The 18,165-nt window shown below is 38.7% G+C and overlaps 1 protein-coding gene across 3 annotated transcripts in view; it reads left to right on the top strand.

Moving 5' to 3' along the window:
• Positions 1-18,165, top strand: part of LOC128209038 (cGMP-dependent protein kinase 1-like) — a 46,402-nt gene that overhangs the window by 1,134 nt on the left and 27,103 nt on the right. Inside the window, exons 1-3 of one of the 3 annotated variants that reach the window (XM_052912854.1) lie at positions 7,455-7,852; positions 8,196-8,362; positions 16,732-16,845. In XM_052912854.1, coding sequence (XP_052768814.1) covers positions 7,494-7,852; positions 8,196-8,362; positions 16,732-16,845 — 640 coding nt within the window. In that variant the 5' untranslated portion in view covers positions 7,455-7,493. Of the gene's footprint in view, positions 1-7,454; positions 7,853-8,195; positions 8,363-16,731; positions 16,846-18,165 lie in introns of those variants that run through there. The other 2 variants (XM_052912863.1, XM_052912871.1) reach the window with 2 other exon arrangements.

Below are 18,165 nucleotides of genomic sequence, written 5' to 3'. Positions count from 1 at the left end.
CGTGTCTGTTACGAAACATACTTAATATAGCGATATGGGGCATTGTACCGAGGACCAGTACCCGATGATATTGTTTGAATGCCATATCCGGAAGTATGTTTTTTATTTATCTTAAATCTTAAATATAAATACTAATCTAAAACCATCAGCTAATTATATGTACGGGTATTAGAGTCTAGTTTGTAATCTTGACACAATAAAGTGCAGATAGTGAATCATTTAAAACCTATTTATGTTATGTTCATCATCGAGGCATGATGTCTACTTGCACATTTGGCACATCAATAATATTGTTGATGGAAGTTGTAGAATCCTAACATGATCTAACTCCACCCGAGTCACCTGGACGATCTATACCTGCAAACAGTCTGTGGTAGATGTGGATTGGCTGAATTAATGCGTTGACCACTGTTTGACTTAGAATAGCATACACCCACGTGCATGTATATGCCTGACCATACCTTAGGATTAACACAGCATTTATGCCGCCATGAACTTATAAAAGAGCAAAATCCTGTGACATGGATTTTGCTGAAGCAAGCGTTAACATGCACATAATTTACTTGTACTTTGACTTCGTTTTGCAAATGTCCATATGAATATGATATTTCACTTACTGCTGTCCATTCTTGAGATTAGTGTGGTCTGTACACGTTTTAAATAAAGCTTGAAATGCCTTTAAGAGGTTCAGTTTCACCACCAGATCATCTATGATACAACATACAATGTTGTCAATGACCAAAGACATGCCACCAGATCATCCACGATACAACATACAATGTAGTCAATGACCAAAGACATGCCACCAGATCATCTATGATACAACAGACATTGTAGTCAATGACCAAAGACATGCCAACAGATCATCCACGATACAACAGACATTGTAGTCAATGACCAAAGACATGCCACCAGTTCATCTATGATACAACAGACATTGTAGTCAATGACCAAAGACATGCCACCAGATCATCTATGATACAACAGACATTGTAGTCAATGACCAAAGATATGCCACCAGATCATCCACGATACAACAGACATTGTAGTCAATGACCAAAAACATGCCACCAGATCATCTATGATACAACATACAATGTTGTCAATGACCAACAACATGCCACCAGATCATCCACGATACAACATACAATGTAGTCAATGACCAAAGACATGCCACCAGATCATCCACGATACAGCAGACATTGTAGTCAATGACCAAAAACATGCCACCAGATCATCTATGATACAACATACAATGTTGTCAATGACCAACAACATGCCAACAGATCATCCACGATACAACATACAATGTAGTCAATGACCAAAGACATGCCACCAGATCATCCACGATACAGCAGACATTGTAGTCAATGACCAAAGACATGCCACCAGATCATCCACGATACAGCAGACATTGTAGTCAATGACCAAACACATGCCACCAGATCATCCACGATACAGCAGACATTGTAGTCAATGACCAAACACATGCCACCAGATCATCCACGATACAGCAGACATTGTAGTCAATGACCAAACACATGCCACCAGATCATCAATGATACAACATACAATGTAGTCAATGACCAAAGATATGCCACCAGATCATCCACGATACAACAGAAATTGTAGTCAATGACCAAAGACATGCCACCAGATCATCTATGATACAACAGACATTGTAGTCAATGACCAAAGACATGCCACCAGATCATCCACGATACAGCATACAATGTAGTCAATGACCAAAGATATGCCACCAGATCATCCACGATACAGCAGACATTGTAGTCAATGACCAAACACATGCCACCAGATCATCCACGATACAACAGAAATTGTAGTCAATGATCAAAGACATGCCACCAGATCATCCAAGATACAACAGACATTGTAGTCAATGACCAAAGACATGCCACCAGATCATCCACGATACAGCATACAATGTAGTCAATGACCAAAGATATGCCACCTGATCATCCTCGATACAGCATACATTGTAGTCAATGACCAAAGACATGCCACCAGATCATCCACAATACAGCATACATTGTAGTCAATGACCAAAGACATGCCACCAGATCATCCACGATACAACAGACAATGTAGTCAATGACCAAAGACATGCCACCAGATCATCCACGATACAACAGACAATGTAGTCAATGACCAAAGACATGCCACCAGATCATCCACGATACAACAGACAATGTAGTCAATGACCAAAGACATGCCACCAGATCATCCACGATATAACATACAATGTAGTCAATGACCAAAGACATGCCACCAGATCATCCTCGATACAACATACATTGTAGTCAATCATCAAAGACATGCCACCAGATAATCCTCGATACAACATACATTGTAGTCAATGACCAAAGACATGCCACCAGATAATCCTCGATACAACATACAATGTAGTCAATGACCAAAGACATGCCACCAGATATTCCTCGATACAGCATATAGTGTAGTCAATGACCAAAGACATGCCACCAGATCATCCACGATACAGCATACAGTGTAGTCAATGCCCAAAGACATGCCACCAGATCATCCACGATATAACATACAATGTAGTCAATCATCAAAGACATGCCACCAGATAATCATCGATACAACATACATTGTAGTCAATGACCAAAGACATGCCACCAGATAATCCTCGATACAACATACAATGTAGTCAATGACCAAAGACATGCCACCAGATATTCCTCGATACAGCATATAGTGTAGTCAATGACAAAAGACATGCCACCAGATCATCCACGATACAGCATACAGTGTAGTCAATGCCCAAAGACATGCCACCAGATCACCCACGATACAACATACAATGTAGTCAATGACCTAACACATGCCACCAGATCATCCATGATACAACATACAATGTAGTCAATGACCATAGTCGTGCCACCAGATCATCCACGATACAGCAGACATTGTAGTCAATAACCAACACGTGCCACCAGATCATCCACGATACAGCAGACATTGTAGTCAATGACCAAACACATTCCACCAGATCATCCACGATACATCATACATTGTAGTCAATGACCTAACACATGCCACCAGATCATCCACGATACAGCATATAATGTAGTCAATGACCATAGTCGTGCCACCAGATCATCCACGATACAACATACAATGTAGTCAGTGACCTAACACATGCCACCAGATCATCCACGATACAACATACAATGAAGTCAATGACCATAGTCGTGCCACCAGATCATCCACGATACAGCAGACATTGTAGTCAATAACCAACACGTGCCACCAGATCATCCACGATACAGCAGACATTGTAGTCAATGACCAACACATTCCACCAGATCATCCACGATACATCAGACATTGTAGTCAATTACCAAACACATGCCACCAGATCATCCACGATACGTCAGACATTGTAGTCAATGACCATAAGACAAAATCATTTTCCGGAATGGTTAACTTATATTCCTATTCAAATTCATCAAGATGGCTTTCATAGTTTCACCTTCATTCAAAATTATATTGACCATTATTTCTGGGAAGTTCATAGTTCGACAATGAGTTTAAAGTCTAAACATCCTGCCTACCTCGCATGGCTATATCGCATTCGATGAATATCCCTTGAGATACCAGATATCTTGTACAATCTGTGGGTTTATCGTTTATACCACCAATTTATCAGTTGTTATAGGTAAGTATATCTGGTCGTTTAACCATTAACATTAATTATCTTAACTGCCGAAAATGTTATCAACATAATCATTCTGCTATCTAAGTGGTCAGACATGCCTTGGAATTTTTCTGACCATCAAAGATGTTGTTTTACACATAGCGGTTCCATTATTCATGAAAGGTTCCTGACAGTTTGGTTAAAATAGAAAGAAGAACAACTGTTCGATAATCGAATACAAACGTGGTTTAAGTCGTACGCGTAAAAGTTCATTAAGATTACATGTTTTTTATGATGAATTTGCGAATTTAACTACTCACCTATATGTGATCGGCTCTTATTTGTCGGGGGATTTGATGGATACAGGTAATGAAAATTGCAATTAACACTGACGTTCGGAAATTAAAGTTGTAAACCAAGTTGATAACGTGCGCTGGATTTTCAAGAATTCACGAAATCTATACGTTACTGTGCTACTGTCGATCTCAATGTTCCGGTGTTCTACCTAGTGGTCTTCCAAACTGAACTGATATATTTAATGTTCGTCTTGGTTGATACTTTGTTTTATTGTCAAGTAGTAATTAAATGGACCTCAGAAACAGCCGGGTCACTCATTTGGTCATTGTGACCCGCGAGTTCCGCCTGGGACGTAGAAGTCCTCTTGTGAAGTATAATTATTGGCGTTGAATTTATAAAAAATATATGTGAACTTCCTGATGTTGGTGAGTTTATATGGAATGACATTACATTCGGAAGGACGAAAAAGAGACAATTCTGTATCCGGACAATTACCTCATCGCCTTTTGAATTAGAAGTCAGACAAAGTGTGTGTTAATTTTTATCAGTTATTGCATAGAGCCCCACTTTCGCCTGTGCATATATTGGACATAGCAGTGGTGGCAGATGAGGATGTACACGTTACGTGATCTGCAGGTGGCGCTGGCGGAAAAGATGGAGGAGGTCCGTCAACGTGACGCACTTATTGACGAGCTGGAGAGAGAACTGGACGAAAAGGAACACCTGATCGCCACCCTGAACAACCAGCTCGACAAGTACCGCAACGCCATGAAGGTCTCCATCACCGCCGCCGCCGCCCGAGACACACAAGCCTCCGAGCAAAGCGTTAATATCGCCATTGCTTCCGTTTCCAGACCAAAACGTAACGCCATCTCGGCTGAATCGTCGCAAACACGGACCATCGCTGATTACCGCGATCTCAAACGACGTCCCAAATCATTGTTGTAAGTAACGTATTTGACCAGAAAGTCAGCTTGACAATGTTATCCACATTAAAATTGGTTTTCAGTGCTGTAATATGTGTGTATTTATTTCCCAGACTGGCTAATTAAATGATTAAGAAGTACAGAATTAGTGTGAATACTTGAGTTGATTTGGCACACCTTTGAATGGTGTAAGTGTACGTGCATGTGTGTGCGGTGCAATCAAGTCTGACTTGAGACGGCAGCTGGCGGCCTTCTGTCAGCGAGGCTGCTCTGGATTCCTTCCTATCTGATTGATAGTAAACATTCGTTGGAGACATCGTGGCGAGTCTTTACGCCGCAAATGAAAGAACAGCGATTTTTGTATATTCATTTTGCTGATTTCAGAAATTCCAGTTTGTACCCTTTTCACTGTTTGATCAGGTAACGTGTAAACGTTAGTTTCAAAAACGGTTTTGGTCTTAACACCTAGTCGTTAGATTCTGAGTATCTATAATGACATGTCTACCGTAGGATATCAATCATGGCATCTTTCATCCTCAATTGCATATAAAAAATACAAAACGTTATCGTGCAACAAGAGTGGTTTCATACACAATTTCAGTATAGTAATGTTGTACCATTCGATGTCAAAATGTATTCAACAGATCAGATCTTAAAATACATGTTTACTCATTTATTTTATTTATTTTTGGTGACTTAGGGTTTAGAATATTTTAGATACTGAATAAAATGCAGATTTATTACATCGTAGGAAAATGTTTTAGTTTTAATAATCATATTGCCCTTAACAGTTGTTAAAAGGTTACTGTATACATTGTACAAAGACGAAATTAATATGCTCTGTTGTTGAACTGCTCAAGCAAGGTTACTGGATACATCTCCAAAGAAATATATTTCTTTTGGTTTTAAGAAAAAATTGGTTCAAAGGTTCATGAGGAGACCTGGCTGATTTTTATCTTACAAATAAATAAACAACATTGATAAAAACAAACTACCTGACTGAGATCTGATTGCGATATGGCTGCATGGCACTGGGTTGAAATACATGAATGGCTTGATAATATTTCTTATGAAATTAACTTGCGGAATGAAGTTTCTGTGCAGGCTATAACATACTTAAACTGCAAAATCTTAGGAAATAACAATTGTTAAATCGTTTTTTTTTCAGGAATTTGGTTCATGTTCAAGTAAGAATACTCTTCTGTATAAACTTACTTTGATCTAATATTAAATGAATGGTACGCTCATGAATTTTTTTAAATCATCTTTGATAGATTGTAACATAATGCATAGTAATTGTTGTATTTATGCTTGTATAATATATTTTATAGATCGTGGGTTCGTCTGTTTTTCTTAGTTTGGAAAAAATAGCATATTATTTAATAGCAGTTATGGCTGTAAATAAATTAATGAAAACAATTCTGATTGATGATATTATGTTTTAAAATAAATGCAAGATAGGTTTAGTAATAGAATGTTAAACATACATGTGCTTAGAAATAAAAACGAACCCGCGCTTGATAGATACGAATAGTACGAGTATATTTTAATATGATTACATTTCAAGAGATAAAAATCGAAAGGGAATACGACTCAATAAGCAATGGCGTAGATAAAACAGCCAATTGTATAAATCTGGATAAGTTATCCAAAGGTCATCTTTGGCTATTTTGCCCATATGACTGATTTGATTGGATAATAACTATTGGATAACCATGCATTGACCAATCAATAACACTTGACATAACCAAAGAATTGACCACTTTTATACAATTGCCAACAGAACATTTGCTTTTTGCTTGCCGGCTACCGGAAAAGAAATATTAAATATTAATACTGATACGTATATACTTGAAATAGAATCACAAGTGTAAACAAATAGTAGTGCACATTCACTTTCTAGAAAACATTTGTCTGTTAACAAGATTCATTGTAATACATTCCTGGGCATAAAATGTTTGTAAAAAGGATAGTATGGTTGTATGACCTTAATGTATACAGTATGTGCCACAGGCTGATATATTTATCGCTGAAGTCAAGAAAAAATAAAATAGGTTCCTATTACCGAAGAAGCCACGAACGTGCATTACTTTATGTTTCTTTAATCCAATTTCCAGGTTATCTCTCGCACAGATACAATTTCACGTAACACCCATATCTTTTTCTCGAAAGTTTATGAATGAACAAAAAAAAATCTTACACAAATTACGCTTGTTTAGAAAAGTGATACCGCACACTCAGCACCACAGCCAAATGAACTTTCTGTTGTTTGGACTAAACTACGATTCACATTCACACGACATTTTTTATGGGATTTTTATATGACAGTGATGCAGTTAGTAAGTAATGGCGTTTCAACGTCGTTACAATTATTGCTAATAGTTATAAAATGTACTACCTAATTAAGTATGCATGGATTCACTGAAACAGTTAATGTAATTGAATGAAAACATTGCCGCTAGTGAGTATGCATAATGTGAAAGATAAAAGTAAAAAAAATGGTAAAAGTTAGAGTAAATTGGCCCATTGTAAGTGACACACAGTGCACGTTTTGGATATGCCTGTTATAACTGATATGGTGGCTGGTAATGTCGACGTTACGGGATCTGCAGCTCGCTCTGTCTGGCGTTTTGGAGCAGGTGCGACAAAGGGATGAAGTGATCAACAGGTTGGAGAGTGAAGTGGAGGAGAAGGACGCAGTCATTGAAAAGCTCAGGAACGAGCTTGACAAGCAACAGACGGCTGTCCACCAATCTGTCGCCGCCGCTCTTCGATCCGCGTCCGAGAACGAGTTGCTGGGTTCGTTAGGGAACGCGACGGAGAATCGGTCGGATGGCACAGCGGAAGGTGCCGAAAGGCCGCAGCGCACCGCTATCTCCGGTGAATCGGGTCGTGCGCGTAAAATCATGGACTACCGTGATCTTAAGAGATATAAGAAAAATCAGGAGTGAGTTGTATTAACTCATTGCACATACAGCTTTTGTATCGGATCGTAGTTACACTTTAATGAAACATATCTGCATTTTTGTATCTCGTATCTGATATTCGTTGTATGACCACATCTAAGCAACAAGCTGCCGTTTTATTTTGCATAAAGTACTTATTTCCAAACACTGAACGTACACCTTAACCTTTTTAAAATTATAGAATTACAGTTGCTGCCTCTGCTAATGCTGCTGCTGCCAAAGCTGCTTCGGTTGCTCCTCCCAATACTTCTTATACGATGATGTCACAAAGCCATGTTACATATTCAGTTTTTAAATAATTAACTATTCCATTGCTCGTTGCAGTTCCAAAGAGCTAATAAAGCGGGCGATCCTGGACAACGACTTTATGAAAAACCTTGAGCTGAGTCAGATCCATGATATTGTGGATTGCATGCACCCCGTCGACTTCTCCAAGGGTAGCGTCATCATCAAGGAGGGCGATGTGGGGTCCCTTGTCTACGTTATGGAAGGTAAAGGGCCGAATTAGAGCGTTATGTCATGGAAGGGGTGTTGTAAGCATTGTGTAAAAGGTTTATTGTATGTCATTAACTTAGGCAAGTACTAAACGGTAAACGTAATAAAATGTGTGTAATGTGTATCATAAGAGTGAATGTAGTGTGTAATGTATGCCTTACAGTGAACGTATTGTGTAATGTATGTCATTGCGTGTACGTAGTGTGTTATGTATGCCATTGCATGTACGTAGTGTGTAATGTAAGCCATTGCATGTACGTAGTGTGTAATGTAAGCCATTGCATGTACGAAGTGTGTAATGTAAGCCATTGCATGTACGTAGTGTGTAATGTAAGCCATTGCATGTACGTAGTGTGTAATGTAAGCCATTGCATGTACGTAGTGTGTAATGTTTGCCATTGCATGTACGTAGTGTGTAATGTTTGCACTGCGTGAACATAGTGTGTAATGTTTGCCTTACAATGAATGTAGTGTGTTATGTATGCCATAAAGTGAACGTAGTGTGTAATGTATGCCATAGAGTTAACGTAGTGTGTAATGTATGCCATAGAGTGAACGTAGTGTGTAATGTGTGCTATAGAGTGAACGTAGTGTGTAATGTATGCCATAGAGTTAACGTAGTGTGTAATGTATGCCAAAGAGTGAACGTAGTGTGTAATGTATGCCATAGAGTGAACGTAGAGTGTAATGTATGCCATAGAGTGAACGTAGTGTGTAATGTATGCCATAGAGTGAACGTATTGTGTAATGTATGTCATTGAGTTAACGTATTGGGTAATGTATATATACATGTCATTGAGTGAATGTAGTGTGTAATATATGCCTTAAAGTGAACGTTTTGTGTAATGTATGTCATGCAATGAATGTAGTGTATAATGTATGCCAGAGAGTGAACGTAGTGTGTAATGTATGTCATAGAGTGTACGTAGTGTGTAATGTATGTCATAGAGTGAACGTAGTGTGTAATGTTTGCCATAGAGTGAACGTAGTGTGAAATGTTTGCCATAGAGTGATTGCAGTGTGTTATGAATGCCATAGAGTGTACGCAGTGTGTAATGTATGCCATAGAGTTTTCGTAGTGGCTTATTTATGCCATAGAGTGAACGTAGTGAGTAATGTATGGCAGAGAGTGAACGTAGTGTGTAATGTTTGCTAAAGAGTGAACGTAGTGTGTAATGTATGCCATAGAGTATACGTAGTATGTAATGTATGTAATAGAGTTAACGTATTGTGTTCTGTATGCCATGTAGTTAACCTTTTGTGTTATGTATGTCATAGAGTGTACGTAGTGTGTTATGTTTGCCATGTAATGTTTGCCATAGAGTATACGTAGTGTGTACTGTTTGCCATAAAGTGAACGTAGTTTGTAATGTTTGTCATAGAGTGAACGTAGTGTGTAATGTATGCCATGTAATGTATGCCATAGAGTGAACGTAGTGTGTAATGTTTGCCATGTAATGTATGCCATAGAGTGAACGTAGTGTGTAATGTATGCCATAGAGTGAACGTAGTGTGTTATGTTTGCCATGTAATGTATGCCATAGAGTGAACGTAGTGTGTAATGTATGCCATAGAGTGAACGTAGTGTGTTATGTTTGCCATGTAATGTATGCCATAGAGTGAACGTAGTGTGTAATGTATGACATAGAGTGAACGTAGTGTGTAATGTATGCCATAGAGTGAACGTAGTAATTAATGTATGCCATAGAGTTAACGTAGTGTGTAATTTATGCCATTGAGTGTAAGTAGTGTGTAATGTATGCCATAGAGTGAACGTAGTGTTTAATGTATGCCATAGAGTGAACGTAATGTTTAATGTATGCCATAGAGTTTAAGTAGTGTGTAATGTATGCCAGATAGTGAATGTAGTGTGTTATGTACGCCATAGAGTGTACGTAGTGTTTAATGTATGCCATAGAGTTAACGTAATGTGTAATGTATGCCATAGAGTTAACGTAGTGTGTAATGTATGTCATAGAGTGAACGTAGTGTGTAATGTTTGCCATAGAGTTAACGTAGTGTGTAATGTTTGCCATAGAGTTAACGTAGTGTGTAATGTTTGTCATAGAGTGAACGTAGTGAGTAATGTATGCCATAGAGTTAACGTAGTGTGTAATGTATGCCATAGAGTTAACGTAGTTGAGTAATGTATGTCATTGCGTGTACGTAGTGTGTAACGTATGCCAAAGAGTGAACGTAGATGGTGATATATGTCATAGGGCGAATATAGTGTGAACTGTATGCCATACCCTGTAAGCAGTGTGTGATGTTATTCATAGCATTTACGTAGTGTGTAATGTAGTTCATGGAAGGTAAGTAGTGTGTGGTGTATAAAATAGACTGAACATATAGTGTAATAATAGTATATCATGGAGTGTACGTAGTGTGAAATATTGGTCATCGACTAAACACAGTATGGTATGTGTGTCATAGCGTATTTTCATATGTCGTGTGTGTACTATAGTGAATAGTATTGTGTAATATATGTCATAGTATACATAGTTTGTAATGTATGTCATAAAGGTTATGTTTGTCATAGAGTGTCCGTATATAGTTAACATTTATAGTTAACATTTATACCATAGTGTCAGTTACTTGTAATGTATGCCATATAATGCTTATAATTTGCAATGTATGTCAAAGGAGTTATTTGATCTTTATTGTATGTCAAAGAATAAACATAGCGTGTGATGTATGCCATTTAAGATTTGTGCCTTGTTACGTGTTTTGTAATATGGTGTGACTAAGAGTCCGTTTTGTGTCAAGTACATCCAAGATGTTACGTTCGTTATTTTGTATTCCAAAGGAAATACGTTCCGAGTAATGCATTCAAGAGAAGGTACATTCTGTGTAATGTATATCATGGAAGTTACGTTATGTGTAATGTATAACTTGGAATGTACGTTATGTGCAATGTATAACTTGGAAGTTACATTATGTGTAATGTATATCATGGAGGTTACGTTCTGTGTAATGTATATCATGGAGGTTACAATCTGTGTAATGTACATCATGGAAGTTACGTTCTGTGTAATGTATATCATGGAGGTTACGTTCTGTGTAATGTATATCATGGAAGTTACGTTCTGTGTAATGTTTATCATGGAAGTTATGTTATGTGTTATGTATAACAAGGAAGTTACGTTTTGTGTAATGCATATCATGGAAGTTACGTTCTGTGTAATGTATATCATGAAATTTACGTTCTGTGTAAGTATATCATGGACCTTACGTTCTGTGTAATGTATATCATGGAAGTGACGTTCTGCGTAATGTATATCATGGAAGTGACGTTCTGTGTAAGTATATCATGGACCTTACGTTCTGTGTAATGTATATCATGGAAGTGACGTTCTGCGTAATGCATATCATGGAAGTTACGTTCTGTGTAATGTATATCATGAAAGTGATGTTCTGCGTAATGCATATCATGGAAGTTACGTTCTGTGTAATGTATATCATGGAAGTTACGTTCTGTGTAATGTATATCATGGAAGTTACGTTCTGTGTAATGTATATCATGGAAGTGACGTTCTGCGTAATGCATATCATGGAAGTTACGTTCTGTGTAATGTTTATCATGGAAGTTACGTTCTGCGTAATGCATATCATGGAAGTTACGTTCTGTGTAATATATATCATGGAAGTTACGTTCTGTGTAATGTATATCATGGAAGTTACGTTCTGTGTAATGTATTTCATGGAAGTGACGTTCTGCGTAATGCATATCATGGAAGTGACGTTCTTTGAAGCTATGTTTGTACAATGCATGTTATAGATTTTACGTGTTGTTTGAAGTACACTGTTTGTCAACGATTTTGTTTCATTCTTTTTAAGTTGTGTGTTGTTTAATTCCGATAGTATCGTCTAGTGTATGTAAAACATTACATTGTTATCAATTACTGCCATGAGAAATATGTCAATAAGTTATGCGATGTGCTTTATATGTCAAGTGCTGTTTCTAACGCGTATTACTCGTCAAAAACTTTTTAAGTGTAGTTTACGGTTGTCGATGAATCATATTTAAGGGGTTACATTACACTTCATTTGACGATGGTATTAGCACGTTCCTCTAAAATACATAGATGACAGCGTGCGATTTGAAATATGACGCTGAAAATATGCACACAGATAAATAGTATAGGTATCATTCAGTACTTACATTGTTGAAATAGCTATACAGAAAGAGAATCAACAGAAAGTGCTTTTTTATGAAAGTTCATTCAAACTCAATTTGTAATACTTCGCTCTGAAATGGGTACATGTACACATCAATAAACTACATACTCAGATGAATGTTTCTCCACAATTGTTTGCCAGTATGGCGTTATGTCTAAGGTCAAATACTGTCGGACACCATTATGTGTTAGGTGCGTTCAGGATATGTACAAAAACAATTTTAAAAAATGCCATAGATAATGAGTTTGAATGTATTTTCGTAAGGGCCATTTTCTGTTCATAGTATGGATAAGTATCGGGGCCATCCGACACTATAATGATCTTAATTTTAAACAATCTTGCAAAATATCGAAACTAGAGCGTACAACGAATTATTAAAGACACAGTAAGATGAGAATAATACGATGTTTTTTTATAAGGATAACTTTTGGTATACGGTTACATGATACTTCATTCGTATTAACAGGCTCGTGTTTCGAATTCTAAGAACCTTGAAAAAATATTCGTTGTCCTATCAGTACAACAGAAAGAAATAAGTTTTTCGAATACGGTGATTTTGAAAGCCTTAAAAGTTGAATAAAATATCGGGAGATATTGATCGGTGAAATGTTAAAAGTCAAAGGAATCAATGAACATGAACATGCTAGGGCTATCGAGTTGTATTGTCATGTCATGTCGCTATAGCAATGTCATGTCGCTATTACCATGTCATGTAATGTCATGTCGCTATTACTATGTCATGTGGCCATAGTCATGTCGCTATGGTAATGTCATGTCGCTATGGTAATGTCATGTCGCTATGGTAATGTCATGTGGCTATTACCATTTTCATGTGGCTATTACCATGTCATGTGGCTATTACCATGTCATGTGGCCATTGTCATGTGGCTATTACCATGTCATGTGGCCATTGCCATGTCATGTGGCCATTGTCATGTCGCTAATACCATGTCATGTGGCCATTGTCATGCCGCTATAACCATTTCATGTGGCCATTCCCATGTCGCTATTAACATGTCATGTGGCCATTGCCATGTCCCTATTGCCATGTAATGTGGCCATTGCCATTTCGCTATTGCCATGTCATGTGGCCATTGCCATGTCGCTATTAACATATCATGTGGCCATTGCCATGTCGCTATTAACATGTCATGTGGCCATTGCCATGTCGCTATTGCCATGTCATGTTGCCATTGCCGTGTCGCTATTGCCATGTCATTTTGCTATTGCCATGTCATCGCTATTGCCATGCCTTGTCGCTATTGCCATGTCATCTCGCTATTGCCATGCCATGTGGCTATTGCCATGTCGCTATTGCCATATCATGTTGCTATTGCCATGTCGCTATCGCCATGTCGCTATTGCCATGCCATGTGGCTATTGCCATGTCGCTATTACCATTTCATGTGGCCATTCCCATGTCGCTATTAACATGTCATGTGGCCATTGCCATGTCGCTATTAACATGTCATGTGGCCATTGCCATGTCGCTATTGCCATGTCATGTGGCCATTGCCATGTCATGTTGCCATTGCCATATCGCTATTGCCATGTCATTTTGCTATTGCCATGTCATCGCTATTGCCATGCCTTGTCGCTATTGCCATGTCATGTCGCTATTGCCATGCCATGTGGCTTTTGCCATGTCGCTATTGCCATATCATGTTGCTATTGCCATGTCGCTATTGCCATGCTATGTGGCTATTGCCATGTCGCTATTGCCATGCCATATCGCTATTGTCATGTCATGTTGCTATTGCCATGACATGTGGCCATTGCTTTGTCGCTATTACCATGTCATGTGGCCATTGCCATGTCGCTATTGCCATGTCATGTCGCTATTGCCATAACATGTGGCCATTGCATTGTCGCTATTGCCATGTAATGTGGCCATTGCCATGTCGCTATTGCCATGTCATGTGGCCATTGCCATGTCGCTATTGCAATGCCATGTGGACATTGCCATTTCGCTATTGCCATGTCATGTGGCCATTGCCATGTCATCGCTATTGCCACGATGTCATCGCTATTGCCATGCCTTGTCGCTATTGCCATGTCATGTTGCTATTGCCATGCCATGTGGCCATTGCCATGTCGCTATTGCCATATCATGTCGCTAGTGCCATACCATGTGGTCATTGCTTTGTCGCTATTGCCATGTCATGTGGCCATTGCCATGTCGCTATTGCCATGTCGCTATTGCCATGCCATGTGGCTATTGCCATGCCATGTGGCTATTGCCATGTCATGTTGCCATTGCCATGTCGCTATTGCCATGGCATGTTGATATTACCATGCCATGTGGCCATTGCTTTGTCGCTATTGCCTTGTCATGTGGCCATTGCCATGTCGCTATTGTCATGTCATGTTGCTATTGCTATTGTCATGTCATGTCGCTATTACCATGTCATGTCGCTATTGCCATGTCATGTCGCTATTGCCATGCCATATCGCTATTGCTATGTCATGTCGCTATTGCCATGCCATATCGCTATTGCTATGTCATGTCGCTATAGCCATGTCATGTCGCTATTGCCATGTCATGTCGCTATTGCCATGTCATTTCGCTATTGCCATGTCATGTCGCTATTGCCATGCCATATCGCTATTGCCATGTCATGTCACTATTGCCATGTCATTTCGCTATTACCCCGTCATTTCGCTATTGCCATGTCATGTCGCTATTGCCATGTCATGTCGCTGTACGTGCAGTTCACATCCACTGCCATAACATTAAATGCTCGACGGAATTCCGCCTCTAAGGCATATCATTTGATGACTTTGAAAAGTCGCGGTAACCTGTCGATCTAACGAATCATAGACGCGCGCCGCCATATGGGCTTTTCGTGCATTGTGCATCACGTACTGCATAACTATAGTACGGAAGCGAGGTTTATTATGTTATCAATGCGTAGATTTGCAATGAATGTGAAAGTGAATACCAGCGCGTCAAGTGTCCATCACTATTATGATTGACAGGTCACTTCAACCGAGCAATTAAATCATTTTCCTCTCAATTGAAGGGCCTTCCACAATGCAAAACCAGGTGGAGAAGGCCAAAAGTCAAAACTTTTCAAAAGTTCATGTTCTATTTAGTTTTGGGGAACGATCTTTCTCGGTGGTAAAACAAACAATCTCTGTGACATGTTTTGGGGTAGAAAGGAGTTGGTCAATTTTTACAAAAGAAGATTTTATCAGATCTTGGATGAAAAGGCATTCTCATTTTCAGTTTCAGAAAAATCTGTCGAAATTATAACTTTTTTTTTATGTAAAAATGCGCCAGCCTACCTAACCAACAATTTATTGCGGGTTCTTGATGATATATATTCATATAAGAAGGATATTCAATAAAATAATGAAAAATAGTGGATTAAATTCATTTCCTGGTTACAAAATGCATTTTTTTTTTCAAAATAGCTGTAATCACCACAAAGCCTGCAGACATTGTTGATAAGGTATTACTGACAATTTTAACATATTTTTTTTATTCATTTTGTATCAAGACATTTCTGAAAAAAAAATATAAATGCTTTTTGATTGGAAATCTGATAAAATCTTCTTTTGTAAAATTTGCTTAACTCATGATTACAGTTACACATGTTGAAGCGGATAATGAATTCTGCTTGCTAAATATTGAACCTCAAAACTAAAAAAAAATGGAGATTTTTTTAGTGTTTGTCCTTCAAACGACTTTTGCACTGTGGAATGCCCCTTAACCGAGGCAAGTACGGTCGATGACTGTCAAAACATTTTTAAATTGTAAAACTGTCTGCTCATACGTGCCAGAACGGTACAATTTGACGTTCTCCTCGGCCGCTCATGTTTTTAACTGGTCGACAAGCGCGTTGTCAGTGCAAACTAGAGTATGTTGTCATTATTGTAATATTTTCGTAATTTTGTGTTATTGCATAGTCTGCTTAGTCTATTTAATAAAGTTTGTCTGTACAAGAACATATCACACAACATTGTACATTGTTGGCATGATTGTACAGTGCATGTTTTAGGCTGTGCATGGTAACACACAATTGAATTAAGGCAACATCCATACGCGTCGTTATTCCGATGAGTAAAACAAGAAATTCTGCTTGAATTTGTCTTTTATTACTTACTAGTGCCTAAGTATACACACTATTATTGTTGGTCGAAGAAAGCGCGTTACGATCCAAACTGATGTTTTTTGTTGCAGAGGGAAAGGTGGAGGTGACGAAGGCGAACGTTAAGCTGTGCACTATGAGCCCAGAGAAAGTGTTCGGTGAGCTCGCTATCCTCTACAACTGTACCAGGACAGCCAGTATAAAAGGTAATATTAAGCTGTGGTATTACTGGTAAAACGGGTGGAAAAATCTTAATAAGCCATTGTCCGGAAAGTTCTTTCTTGGTCACATATCAACCGAGTCGAGATACGGCGCCCCAACTATCCCCAAATTGCGGGAATATTTGCAGAATCACACGGCAGTCACAAGCGTACCGTAACAATCATGTGGATACCGTGCAGTTCTGTCCTGGCCGTATGGCGCATCCGGAGTGTTTAAAGGTTTCACGACGTATCGTGGAATGTGTTACTGACCGTAAGCCCGTAGACACGTCAAAGGCAGTATCGCACAAGAACAGCCCAGGCCTCCTCAGAATTAAATTCGTACAGATGACATACGAATTTTTGGCGAAACATCGGGACCGTGAAGCTGTACGACACGCTAAGCGATTTCTTCCGTGGGTCACGGTTTGCTGTAGTATCCTGTGTCAGCCTTGTGGCATTCACACGGTCACGCGATTACTGTCGGGGACACTTCAAAGGGCAGCATGCGGGCCCACGGATTACGGCACTTGTACACATGAATGCCACAGACCTGAACGATACCCCTGATTTCCCGAAATCGTGGAAATCGCCCGTAATAAGAAAAGTACGGGGCCCGGTCGTACGGCATAGGACCGTACCATTAGCTTTAGCATATGAAACGTTAGTCTGGTATTGCATATGGAAGGCAGAGTTATTAATAAAAAATCGTTCCATTAAAAATACACCGTGTTTTATGCAATAATTTGAAACGCAACAAGAACATTGTGCAGCAAAGAAAGTAAAGAATTGTTTGCAGTTTCTTTAGCATGCCGAAAGAGAACACACACATAATGGTTAACAGGTTTTTTCCTTGTGAATTCTGGTGTTACTCTTTCTCGTAACGACACGGCAGTTACTCCCCCTTTGCAGATTTTTTAAATCTTTAACATTTGCTATTGCAGACATACATAATGCAAATAAAATGTACATATAGTTAAAGCCAATACTTAATTCGGTCATAAACAGATACAAGTATTCTTATAATGCACCTTTCATTTAAAGGTACGTTTCGTCACTATAAGTTGCATGTTACTGTGACTAACTGTATTTTTTTTCCTTGGGCAATAAATAAATAACTGTACTGATTAAGTAAAAGATAACAAACAACATCAGATTGTTGTCATGTTTATATATTCATAACATCCTTCTACCGGCAATTATGTAAGCATTACTATACAACGGCGCCCTTCGATGGTCGCTTCAATGGCTTTCTTGTATGTTTGTAATAAAGCTACATCTATCAACGGACGGGTGTAATGTTTACTGAGTTGGGAAGGGAGACTA

The sequence above is a fragment of the Mya arenaria genome, chromosome 2 (genome assembly GCF_026914265.1).
Source record: "Mya arenaria isolate MELC-2E11 chromosome 2, ASM2691426v1".
In the NCBI taxonomy this organism is placed as follows: Eukaryota; Metazoa; Mollusca; class Bivalvia; order Myida; family Myidae; genus Mya; species Mya arenaria.
This window is presented reverse-complemented; position numbering and strand designations above follow the sequence as displayed.